We start from the raw sequence: 13,787 nt of genomic DNA on the forward strand, positions 1-13,787 counted from the left end.
GCAAATGACGAGAATTTGGCTCGTAAACTGACATTTTCGAGAATAACTTTATGATGCAGACACAAATCGACTAATGTTTCTATGGTTATGTTGACAGATGCCCAAGTTTATTGTATGACGTCTATGATCTATTTATTTCGACCACCACTTACCGCTAAAGTCATCTATAGAAAAACGGCGGAAGCAAAGTTGTACACCTAATATTAGTGTATATGATTCAATTATTAAAAATGTCAAAAATTTTAAATATTAAGCTTTAATGATACATATGATATTCTAAATAAATTTATATAAACAAACGATTAAAGTCGTAAATATATAATTATAAGCTTAATATTAAAAATTTTTCTCATTTCATTCAATAACTGTCTAAATATATATTCACCAATTGTTTAATGATTGGTACGTTTATCTTAAGTGTTTTACATAATCCTTTTGATAATTCAATAAAATTATTTTCAGATCTGTATTTTCTATCTAATTAAATTTTTAGATACTTTAGCAAAACCATTTTTCTGTGTATAATTTGAAATAATGATTTTAATTTAGATTCTAGATCTTTCATTGTCATCATATTGCATAAAACGATAAAAATCGTAGCGTTGAAAAATACTTCAACATCACTTTCGCGTGTCTCGTGCATTGAAAGTTTACATAATACGTCAAGATTATGTCAGTTTCGCAATTCTTTGTTCTGTAAAGACATACACATACGCACAGCTGGATAATTATAGCAGACTATAAAATAAATTTCATCTTGACGCAATATGATAAGTATGATATAATGATATAATGAGCTAATAATAAAGCGATCGCTCACGCGTTCTTATGTGTGAAAAACAAAATCATTTCTAACCGAATCGACAGTATCGACACTCTCCAGGAATCTCAAACTAACGTTCCGCTGTATCGCTGCGTTCACCAGTTGCCTGGGATAGTCGGCGACGTTTTCGCAGAACGTATTTTTGCGACAGCTCAACGTCGGCAGCATTGGTGTTTCCGACGTTAAGATCCTACCGTCCGGAAAAATAATTTTCTCGTCAGAATTCCTGTGCATTGACGTGCCCGTGTTCCTGTGCGATATATCTGAACTCCTGTACATCGACATATCAGTGTTTGAATCTGCAAAGGAGAAAGATATTAGCAATATTTATTATGAATATTTTTTAAAATCCTTTCACAATTGTTTCGGAATTTCTATATAAATATCAGAATTTTTCACATTTTTCCATGATTATAAATTTTATGATTATAAATTTTTAGAAAATTTTTCAGATTTTTTTATACAATACAAATTGGAATACTTTTCAGACATACTGAGAAAGCCAATATATTTTTTTAAATATCTTATATATGTAAATTTTAAACCTTAGAAAATTTCTTCTATAATTTTCAAAGAAAACTTATAAAAGATATTCTTTTTTAGAAATCATAAAATCAAACTCTCTTAAAGATATTAAAAGTATTTCATATGAAAAATTCTCAGTATATTTCATACTTTTAAAAATGTCACCATCAGAATGGTGACATTTTTAAAATTCTTCAGATAATTTTCTACATAAATTTCAGAAATTTTCATTTAATTTTTATATAATTTAATTTTATGATTTTTTTTAGAAAATTTCTATGTAATTTATTTCTACAAGTTTTTTATACAAATTGGAACACTTTTTAGAAATGCAGAAAAAGTTTACATCTTTTTCAGAACTTTACGTGAATTTTGAGATATTCAAAATCTATTTCTCATTCTATAATTTCTAAAGAAAACTTTTATAAACCTGACTAATAAATCTAAGATATTTTTTTAAATCTTTATAAATTTAAAATATGCTTTTTTTTTTAAATATTGCACTGAAAGAAAAGATTGGCTGCTGCAGCAAATTAAGTAGTAAACTATGGCATAGCATTTTTAATTGATTGCTGTAACCAATTAAAAATGCTATGCCATATTTTACAATATTATTTAATTTGCTGCAGCAACCAACCTTTTTTTCAGTAGTGTATAAAATATAAGAATTTTCTTCATCAGGAAATTTCTATAACACACGATATTCAGAATACACGCGCTATCGTTATTTCGTAAGTTCTCGTCTTACGAAGGAAACCGCAACTTTAAATAGATTGATTATGTTTAACCACTGGCCTTGACCAAATTATAAATGATTATTAATTCATTCTGGGGAGTTACTGAAAAAGAATGTTGATCACTCGAAATCAATACTTATACAAAATAAACATGCCTTGCAGTGATTTTTTTTGATCTTTGAATCCTATCGCTCGAAAACTTCTCTTTCGAAGTGTCTCTCTGCATCTGTTCTATCCTTTGTGAACAACAATTGTTGTCTTCATCAATGGTCTTCTGCGGCCATTCTTGCGGTCGCAGAAACACCTAAAATTATTTACAGGTTTTAAAATGCTTCTTACCATCAGATTTATGAGTATCTTTCTAATACCTATAAGCATCAATTATTAAATTTCTTATCAATTTTAATTTGTGATATTACTAATTCCTTTAGGACCGAGTACTAAAAGTTATAGAAAGAAAAGATTGGCTGAATATGGCATAAAATTTTTAATTGGGTTGGCTGCAGCCAATCTTTTCTTTCAATGTAATTAAATTTCGCGAGGATCCAAATTAGCTGCCTCGGTCCTTCACGGAAAAAAAACACAGCTGAAAATTTCATTGATTCAGCAAATCTACAGTCGTAATATACAGACAATCAATTTTCTATGTTAAAATAGCAAAGTTGACAGCTGAATAACATTAGCGATTGTTAAACCATCAAACATTACACATTGTTAAATCATCAAATCTTCTTATCGATGTTGAATTCGCGTAGTAAATTATAGATTGGCTGTACCACTCAATTAATTTTTTTTCCGTGTTCCATTACTAAAGCTTTCATTTCCTAATTGTTGTGTATTCACATTTCCGGTCTACTTCGTTTAATATTGTAGAAACACCTGCTGCTCGTACGCCTCTTCGATCGCTCTTGAAATCGACGTGTCCTGCGACGAGGAACTTCCGGCGTCCGGTGATTCCTCCGACACCTCTGAAGAAGAGCGAGGATATCCTTCGATCAGTCGCACCGTCTGGCACACCTGCCGAACGAAGAAGATATGAGAACAATTGGATCTCGATCCACAGGGACTTTTCCTTCTCTAAAAATAAGCCGTTTTCCGCGAAGTATGCGCGCGCGCTTGGAATTATGTAAAAAACCGTCTTGTTCTTGGATCATGAGGTCGGAATCACTGCGCGCGGCGGGAGAATAGAACGCGATAAGAGAAAGATAAATTATTTCTATACCGAGGTTGAGAGGAGGCATAAGATCCTGTTACAAGCAAGTGCATGCAGCCGCGAACGAGATTATATAATGCGATGTGATTACTCTGCGCAGACCGCCGGTATCTGAAAGTATTTTGAGAATAAAAGATCATTTATTTCAAAATCAAGACATAAGACATCTTTAAGCTGTCTAAAAGACATCTTATGTCTCCATTTTAGACTTTATGTTGTTTGCGAAACTGCCAACTTATGTTGTAAGTAAATAATTAATCAATTTCTTATAGCTTATGGCATAAGTTAACAGTTTATGACCAGTATAAATAATCCTTAAAAGAGACTAAAGAAAAAAAGCAGATTTTAATGCTTAATAATATTTATATGTGACATTGTGTCGATAGTAGATACAGTTTGTTGAATCAATTCAAAATCTACTTCTTTTTGAAAAAAAGAAGCTAAAAATGGCTTTATTCTTTTTTATTTATATTTAAATATTTCTTAGTCCATTTCGCTATTCATTTCGAGAATTTTAATTTCGTTGACACACTGAAAAAAATTTTATTAAATATTTGTTTGAATAATAACAAATTTACTAAATGTAAACCTATATTAATTTAAGTATATTTTTTTTATTTTAACAATCTAATTATTATAATAAACTAAATATTTTTTATTTTAAATAAATGTTTATTTACTAATAAGTAAATTTTGTTAGTATTTTCAAATAAATGTTAGATAAAAGTAATTTTTTTCAATGTGAAAATATTGATAATTTAGAATAGATATTATTTGAATAATATTAAGTTTAATTTCTACTATAAATATACTTATATTTTATTATACGATTGAGTCAGTTTAATTTTTTTCTCCATTTTTATAAGAAAAATCCTATGAAAAATTCAAAACATACGCGTGAGATATTCGATTGCGGAGAACTGTCGCAATTTTACGATATATGAATAGATATTCCCCTCCTTTCCTCCTCCAGTAAATATTGCATCTTAATTTCTCCCGTCAACGAAGCGGATCGCCAGGTAATCCCGCGACTTTTCCAGGTAATCCTACCTGTCATTGTTTTATTTACATTCTCGTGCATTTGTGATATATGTGTCACAATTGTGACATCACCTTGTGACAACTTCCGAACGTGTTATTTAAATCTGTTCATTGTTGGGAAACCTTGTCAAACTAGTATAAAAGGAAAAAAACTTAAGGCAATATATATTCTAGAAAGAAAGAAAACGTAAAAGAGATAAATAAAAGTGGAATGTGGATGACCAATATTCGTAAAAAGGGGATGACGGGAAGAATTTAGGAACGAACATTCCCCTCACAGAAATCCAATGTGATACTGATTACATTCTAGAAGGTAGTAAGTAATTTTTAGTGTATTTTGAATATTAAAGGAATTTAACTATTGTTAAAATAAGCAATTATTAATTAATATCTACCTTCCAATAAAAGCGCTGTTGTTGCTTTAATATATTCAAAATAGATATTAACTATGCCTTCCAGTAAAGGCACTGTTATTGCTTTACTAAAAATAAGTAATGAATCATTATCTTTCAATAAAAACAATGTTGTTCAGTATTTTTAATACACAAAGTAAATAATTAATTACTAATTTTCAATAAAAGCACTATTATTCAATACTTTAATACTAAAAATAATCACTTTATATTATACTTTGCAATATCAAAAGTACTGTTATTCAATGCTTTTAATATTCAAAATAATTAGTAATTAATCACTTTCAGTAAAGACACTGTTGTTCAATGCTTTTAATGCTCAAAATCTATTAATATCTATATTAAATTTCTATAGAGATCGTAAAACAAAGAGTTTTTGAATAAAACAAAGAATTTTTGAAAAGTCTATATTTTCAACACAAGCCATAAGTTTTCAATACAACTTCAAAACATAATTGTTTTCATTAACACTTCCGTTGTCCGAAGGCGTCTCTCCTTTTTTGCAAGAAGAACCAAAAAACTCGAGCGTTCCGCGATGGTATTGAGATAAAGAGAATAATAAGGACATCGAATATTAATCCTCGCAATAAAATCCTGCACTTGATATTAGTATCAAGTATATACGCATATTCGTATTGTCGTCGATACGTTTCTGCGTCTTTCAACCGACATCACCTCCATGCGCGCATAAATCCCATAAATCAACGACAAGTGATTAACGATTTAAAAATTCGGAGAAAGATAAATATGAATAAACAAATACACGACACGGTTGTGAAAATATTCAGCGACTGATCAAATGAAGACACACATCAATTCCAAAGATTAATAATTCTGACAACAAACATGGTAAATAAGAAATCAAATCCGATGATACAATTAATTGTTAGAAATTTTTCTGATTGAAAATAGAGGAACCAGAAAAATTTGATTATATCAATTAGAATTCTGCATTGAAAATAAATTTAATAAATTATTTATTTGAAGTTTGTGTCAATTAAATATTTATTAAATATAAAGATACATTTATTTAGTATAAAAGACATTGATTTAAGAATTATTTCTTTTTATCAGCTAAATATTTACTTGAATTTAAGAAATTTTTTTCTCAATGCGATTATCTCGACTAAAATTATACTAGATTCAACTAAAATTCTATAACGCAACCAACTAGTCCATTAATGCATTCATTACATTAATTCAATTAATTGCATTAAATTCTAATTAATGCAACCGATGCACAGTTCCTCACCAAAATGAGTGCCAGATAGACGGTCCACTTCAGACGAAGAGTTCTCGATGTCATCTCAAGAAGTAAAAAGACGCGGAACGTCGTGTAGAAAACGAAGACTTCCCGCGAGAGCTACGCGATACTCGACGATGATCGACGTACGGCCGCTCGTACTTTACTGATTGGAGTGATCGGTTAACGCAATTCCGATCCGAGGGACCATCTCCGTGCGGTCCGAGACAGAATCGACAGGCGGGAGAGAAAGAGAGACGGAGAAGAGGCTGATTCGCTTCCGGTGCGACGTGACTCGGGTTAGGAGAAGAGCGGGGGTGGAACTGACCGCGACTGACCGGCGGCCGTAACGCGCGGAAAAGTCAGACGCACATAAGACTATATGAGTCCGAACATTTTTTTATTCCTTCTCCCACCGTCGCGTCGGTCTCACATCTTGGGTTGGAGGGGATCGTGCCTGACGGTAGTGGGAAGATCGAAGAAGTCTAAATACGGTGCAAAATCTTAATTTTTTTGTTTTTCTTTCTTCTTTGATTTTTTGTTTTATTCTTCTTTAAAAATGATATTTTCAATCATAGTGAATTCTATTTTTATTTCATATATGTATATATATATATAACTGGTAAACAGAAACATTAATTTTTTTCTTCATTAAGGGAATAATATAAGAACCGATTAAGAAAGGTTCATTCATTTGGAATGAAAATAGGATTTATAATTATTTCGTAATAATTACGAAAGATAATTATTTTTATTTAACATAACATTTTTCTTTCGCTTGCATATAATTCTCAATTATACTTTGAATAATGTTACATGAGTCACAAAAAAGCAATGTCAATAAGTACTCTTATTAATAACGCAATTCATACGCTTCCTATTTTCACAATTAATGCAGTTTGTGTAATTAATAATTCAATTAATTTCTTCGTATAAAAAATTGAGTATAACTTTTGAATATAACTTTGGAATTATTTGTCACTATAAATAAAATGAATATTTCTTTTTTTTTAATAATTTTTAATTCGATCGACCCTCTAATCATATATTGTAAGAGATTCAACCCTTCTGTTTTGAACTTATTTCGCAATGGTGATGAAGTAAAATTTTTCAGTGTATGGAGTTCCCGAGGATAGATTGAAGAAGAGAAGGTTGGGATAAATATATTTCCTCATACATATCTTTTCTACATGGCAAAAGCAGTCGCTCTTGCAATAGTTTTATTTTTAAATAAAATTATTAATGAGCTCCTCCATATTTAACTTATCGACTATTTCTCGATAAATGTACAATGTCGCAATATGATTTACATTTTTGTTTCATTGTCAATCGAAGATAACTTTTTAAATGTCTTAAATAAGAAAATGATCTTTCATTCGAACAAGTTGATGTAGGAATCGTTAAAAGAACGAATAAATTTTACATATTCTGATACAAGATCTCTGATCTCAAGATTGTCACGTAAAAATTGCATTACATCCTTCAAGCAATGCAGTGATATTTGTTGTATGTTTGTAATCTCTAAATTACAATTTCTAATTTCTAAATTTCTCCCCGATCGAATATCATACAGATATGAAATTCAATGGAATTTCATACATTGAATTATTCAGTGTATGGAGTACTTCATATCAACCATACTGGAGTCGTCGCCCATGATAGATGATAACGATTTGACATTCCCAACAGCACAAAACTTGGAGCAACATGCTGCAATGTTTAATATTGCAACAATATTGCTACAAGTTCTGTTCTATATTATATTATTGAGTGTTTGATATTCATTTTTAAATGTTAAACGACAATCGCATTAACATATTTCATAATATTTATAACAAATATTTATATGATCTGTGCAATATATATGTATAATTAAGACCACAAAAATATTTACAAAATATTTGAAATGAGTTTTATAAATATTTTACAAATATTGTGTGCTGTCTGCGAACGTATATACTCTCGTCGCCGATTTAATTGAAAGTGAACAAACCGCAATCGGTTCATCGCGTCGCGCGTTTGAATGCTGCGCAGACCATACGAAAGTACGAAACTCGTCTCTTGATCGCGCGCGTGACATTCTTTGCTCGTAACGCTATGTGTGATATAAAAGACGTGTTACCGACATTGTGCAAGTACATTAACTCGTTGATAAACATAGGATTAACATCCGAGCATCTAAGACTGGCCAAGTATAATGCCCCGAACAAAATCGTCGTAAGTATAAGTATCGGAGATTCGAATGCGTTCGCGCTAACCTAACCTAACCTAATTTATCTGACGAGACTGATAATCCTATCGCGGTTGAAAACATATTTACAAAATTAGGTCAGAAGGGAGAGCGTTATACAGACATTTACTATAATCATGGAAATATCCATACGGACGTGATATTTATTTATGTATACAGGAAAATCTTCAGAAAATAATCTGACAATTTGCGCTCTGTTGAGCAATCATATGTTCTGTGTGTAGGCTGAGAAGCTGTGGAGTACACTGCGCATTCTGAGCTACTATGCCGCGAGAGAGAAACGAGGCGACATAGATTTTCGAAATTACGGTTCGTTTCAATGATTTGTATTTTTAATTGCATTGCCGAGTGCATTGCAGATCGTACTCTAGATTCGCGTTCGTTTGTTTTAACAAGAATAACGTGCACGTTATTCTAATTACGAAAAGTCTTCGCGCCGCAATTGTGTATACATAATTATTTATAATTAAAGAAGTAAAATTGCTCTTATTCTCAGCATGTAAGAAAAAAAAGGTATGCAATTTTTTTATTTAAAGTGCAGTAATTAATTGTGCAAATGTACTTTAAAAAAAAAGTTAAATACTCGCATAAAAAATATTGAATATATTTTTATAATAAATTAAAAAAAATATATTTTTTTAAAATTATGCATTTTTTTAATAATATTTTTTATAATCTTACAATAATACATTTTTTGTATTATTATATAGAAAAAAATAGATTTAAAGCTATATAAAAATACTTTTCAAAAATTTTGATATTTCCTATTTTATTAAACTTTGGTCAAAGTTGAAATAATAATAATTCTATATGTAATTCCTTTTTAATACATTTCCTTTAATATATCATATAAAGTAAATATTAAAATATTAAATTTAAAATAAATTGCATATAGAATTATTTTTTATTCCAACATCTAATTTTGACCTCCTTTTTACTTAATATTATAATATTATAATAAATAGTTGTATAATAATAATAATAATTAATTGTGTATTCACGTGTATGATTTTTATTTAATATTGTAATATTATAATATTAATATTTCTTTGTATATATTTATACGATATATATTTTAGCACGAGTACACGCGTGCAAATGCATGTACTTAATTGGTGTCTCTTATAAAAAGATTTTACATTGTCAATCTTATTTCCAGATGCTCCGTCGGCGGTGAAGCTGCATCTCGCACTCTTACAATACCCAGTGATCGAGTTCTACAGCTTGTCGCAAGACGGCGAACATAATAGAGATGCGTTGATAGCCTTAGCTTGGCTGGTAGGAACGCAGGATGTCCTCACTGCCATCCTTCGAGCGAAACTGGTCGATGGCGTCCTAGGTGCCGAATGCTCACATGTAGATTCATCGGAAGTCAGTATCAAATCTTTTAACGTAAATACACTGAAAATAAGTGAAATCTATTCTCACTGTAAATAAAATCTATAAATGAAATCTTTTTTTAACTAAATAGATAAAGTGTAGCGAGTCATAAAATGTCGACTTTTCTTGCGGTCTTTCGTACTAAAGAGAATCAGATTGTACAATTTGCTTGTATTTTTGCTTATATTTTCCCTGTGTGCTTTTGTTAAATAATTAACAATTAAAGCCATTGAACACTGCTGACTTTTGTATAGATAGCGCGGACTAAACTGAATTGTAAAGTCCTTTACCATTTTGTAAGTTTCGCAATGGTTAAGAGATATTAATTACTAAACATTGCCGAATATTGGTCTTTAATATTTTTTTACTCAAATACTTTCAATCAACTTTATAGAAAAATAGCAAGAGACAAAAATTGTTTATTTTTTTCTCATAAGGCTTTTCTCATAAGGAATTTTTTAAGAATTTTTTATCAACTTTTTAGTGCTGCATTTTCTTATCGGTAACTATTTTTACCAACGAGAAAACACGGTATAAAAAAATTTTGAAAAAATTCTCAGAATTTTATGAGAAGGCAAGATTGTTGTTTCTTGCTATTTTTCCGTAAAGTTGATAATATTTGAGTAACAAATTATTGAAGATATTCAGCGATCCAATATTCAGCGATTTTTAGTAATTAATATATTGTATAATCTTGTTAACTATTGCGAAAATTGTAAAATGGTAGAGGACTTTTCTCAGTTTAGTCCGCTCTATTTACACAAAAGTGTCTGATAAAAATACGGACGTCTTGTATATAATATCTTTTCATATCAAAGGAAATTCATTTATATATCAAAGTTCTATCCAGCCTCCATTAATTGTCATACCGAACAATCAGCCGTTATCAACAAGCGCCCAGCTTAGCAGTATCCTGCACTTGAATGCCACAGTAAATCTAAACTTGCGAGAGATCAATGAATTGATCTGCGAGAGGGCTAAATTAATATCTAAAGTGCACGCGGCGAGCATCAACGTGAGTGGTCTACCACACTTGAGCGTGTCTGAATTAGTGTTGACGAAACGCTTCTCTAGAACACGCATTCTCGACGATGGAGCAGATGAAAGCAAGAACGATCGGCAACGGCTGCGAGAATTCCGCGAGGCCGGGATTTTACTTGACGTGCGCGCCAAATGGCTGCGGAAGCGGCACGTGTTCTTCGACTGGATGGTAAATTTTACTCTTTGAAACTTTTAGGGTAGCATTCATGAAGTCCATTCTTATTTTAAAACCGTTTTAAGTAATCTTTTAAAGCACTAATGTGACTTCCTAGGCTAGTTCGTTCTTTTTTTAGAACCTTCTTATAATAATGTCTTAATAATACGGCTTTCTAATTTTATTCATTTTATAAGATTGCTGTAGTTAAAAGCCTTAAATATAAAAGTCTTAAATATAAGAATCGACTATACATATCTGCCTAAAAGGGAATCTCATTCTGAAGAGTGAAATCTTATTCTTAAAGATTGAAAATTCAATCATTCTTTTTCTAGATAGGGTTAATTTTCACTCTTCAGAGTGAGATTCTACTTTAAAAAGTTTAGAGAATACAGAAAGACGACAGACGTAATGAAGAGTCGTTCATATCAAATCTTTTCAACAGCGCAAAAAAGCTCTTTCTTTCTCTTTCTCTTCTTTTTATTACAACATGGAAAATAAGTTTGTTATAATAAAGAATGTTTCCTAAGAATTTATCGTGATGATTAGAGACATTTGAGAAGCATACATTAGAGCATTAAATGTCACAGAACCTAGCAGAATTTCAGGAGAGAGGAAGAAAGAGAGATACAAACAAGATGATGAAATTTGACTTAAGTTAAATTGAAAGACAGAAAACAACTTCTTCATTCATTGCAATGCAAATTGTTTTATTCTTTCTCTAATAAAATACAAGTAAAAAAAATTATCAATTGGTAAAAAAAAACAATATAAAAATATTTATGTTGCTTTCATACTCGTAGAATTTACTTTTAGTTGTTTTATGGAAAAAGATCGACTATTATTGGAAGTATTAACTGTTGCTTCTCACATAAAATAATTCTTAAAAATCTTTTCCAGTTTTTTACATGATAAAAATAAAAAAATCGTTTGGAATATTCAAATTGAGTATCTGGAGATAAGAATCAGATAATAAATGACAAAAAAGTTCTGGTTATATTAATTTTGTAATTAATGATTGCAATAACTCATTGCATTACAGGCTACAGTGATTCAAGAGCACAGAAGATCTACAGAATTGAATTCGAGAATAATCAATACGCATGAACTCGCCGCATTTAGCTCGCTGTTACGTCACGTAATTAGAGACAAACTTCGAGATTTCAAATCCGAGAAGATGATAGGTGGCGGTGGTTCCAAGAATTGGTCCTTCAATTGCCCGTCTCGCGCGCACAGAAGTCAATGTAATAATGCGGAGGCGCAGAGCTGGTTGAACGATTTGAACGAGCGCCAAGAACGTGAGGAGGAAAATTTTCAACGAAATAGACAACGACTGGCCGATGAATTGGAGGAAATGTTGAAGTTGATACCGTTTGTCATTCGTGTTTGACCGATGTGTTATTATGTATCATTTCATAGACGTTTATATCACATAAAAAAGAATTATTTATTATTATACAATAATATTTCATTACTTATCACTCTGAAATAAAAAAGTTGTTTAAATTAAATTAAAATTATATGTCACTATAAATTATTTGTGTTGAGTTTTTGCATGAACAGGTGAAAAATGAATGAATGATTGAATATTTAATTAATGAATGATTGAATGTCCAGCGTGCAAAATTATTTACTTACTATCTAAAATATTTTCATCGGAATCTAAAATATTTTCATCGTTTTTCGCTAATAATGACAAAATATTTGAAGAAACATTCATTGAGAAAAGATTCGCATAACTTTTCGTTTCTGATGTAAATCAATACAACTGCAATAAAAAAATCTTTCGATATTCAATACATCGGATGATTAATATGCATTAAAATAGCAATAATAATACAAAAACGTTATGAAGTTTCTATTATGAGATCATAAACTTGTTGATATCACTTTAAAAACATTGGAAATATTTTATCTGGTCATTCACTTTACATAACGATTACGTATCTTTGAAAGAAAGAGAGAGTACATCAAGAGTAAAGAGAAAAACATGGAATTTTATGTCGTGACGGCAACCGTTTGATCGACAACACCGAATGATGAAATAAAAACATTGAATATCGTGACGAGGAAGATCCCAATAACTGTCCAATTGTTGGCCTTGTTCGCCTTACACATTTGCTCATGTTCCTTGACATTGTAGACGCTGTTCCATATTAGACCAATGCCCACAGCAATCTGTAGGAATAGGCTCATGCTGATCATGACAAGTGACGGATAGAAGTACGGATGCCGACCATCAGTCTGGAGAACGTAGCGCATCTGATTCGCGTTTGCGGACAACAGCGCCAGGTCCATCATACCTTGGGCCAGGGTCTTTTTGTGCTGGTAGACATTCACGTCCGGAGTGACGACCTGTATGGCAGGCGCAGGAGGAAAAATGTTGCTGGACCAGTCGGATTGCGTTCCCACGGGCAATCCCAGTCCATTTTTGCTGTCGAAGCCAATCGGCGCAGATTTTTTATCCAGCACGTCGGACTCTGCTACGGTGATCGAATCCGGTCCCCGCGGATTGTCGGCGAGATTTTCGTCATTCTCCGAGACGAAGCCAGCGCGTAGCCCGATGGACGGCACTTCTGCCTCTGTGTCGATGGACGTCAGGGGCTTCGATACCTCGTCGTTGATCTCATCCAGATACAATATTTCATCATCGCCAAGCTTCTTTTCATTCATGTTGGAGAACTGTAGAGGATCGGTTGAAGAAATCACCTGCAAAACAATGTAATTTTTCATATCACTTCAATTTTTACTCTCTCATCATTGCTTGAAAAAACATCATTCTACAGTCAGAGAAAAATATATCAACAATAAAGGATTATACAACTATATAGATTTATACGGGATGTCCCAAAATTTGCGACTCAAAATATTATATTATGAAAGTTCTCGAAAAAATATAAATTACAGAAGTATTTACAATTTTCTAAGCGATAGTTTTTGAGATATGAAGATTCAAAATTGGCCCC

General features: G+C 31.5%; 3 protein-coding genes across 3 annotated transcripts in view; 1 reads left to right on the plus strand and 2 right to left on the minus strand.

Moving 5' to 3' along the window:
• Positions 1–6,058, minus strand: part of LOC105621754 (protein spaetzle-like) — an 8,110-nt gene extending 2,052 nt beyond the window's left edge. Inside the window, 5 exon segments of the mRNA XM_012203209.1 lie at positions 857–1,122; positions 2,241–2,257; positions 2,259–2,389; positions 2,965–3,102; positions 6,005–6,058. Coding sequence (XP_012058599.1) covers positions 857–1,122; positions 2,241–2,257; positions 2,259–2,389; positions 2,965–3,102; positions 6,005–6,058 — 606 coding nt within the window.
• A 2,034-nt stretch (positions 6,059–8,092) lies between these two features.
• LOC105621755 lies at positions 8,093–12,211 on the plus strand. Its single transcript, XM_012203211.1, has 5 exons — positions 8,093–8,212; positions 8,471–8,555; positions 9,406–9,617; positions 10,477–10,836; positions 11,864–12,211. Exons 1-5 carry the CDS (start codon positions 8,093–8,095, stop codon positions 12,209–12,211), a joined length of 1,125 nt encoding a protein of 374 aa, XP_012058601.1.
• A 608-nt stretch (positions 12,212–12,819) lies between these two features.
• On the minus strand, positions 12,820–13,494 carry LOC105621756 (ninjurin-1-like). The gene has a single exon (XM_012203212.1). It carries the CDS (start codon positions 13,492–13,494, stop codon positions 12,820–12,822), a length of 675 nt encoding a protein of 224 aa, XP_012058602.1.
• Between the last annotated feature and the right edge of the window lie 293 nt (positions 13,495–13,787).

This window comes from Atta cephalotes (genome assembly GCF_000143395.1).
Source record: "Atta cephalotes unplaced genomic scaffold scaffold00037, whole genome shotgun sequence".
Classification (NCBI taxonomy): domain Eukaryota; kingdom Metazoa; phylum Arthropoda; class Insecta; order Hymenoptera; family Formicidae; genus Atta; species Atta cephalotes.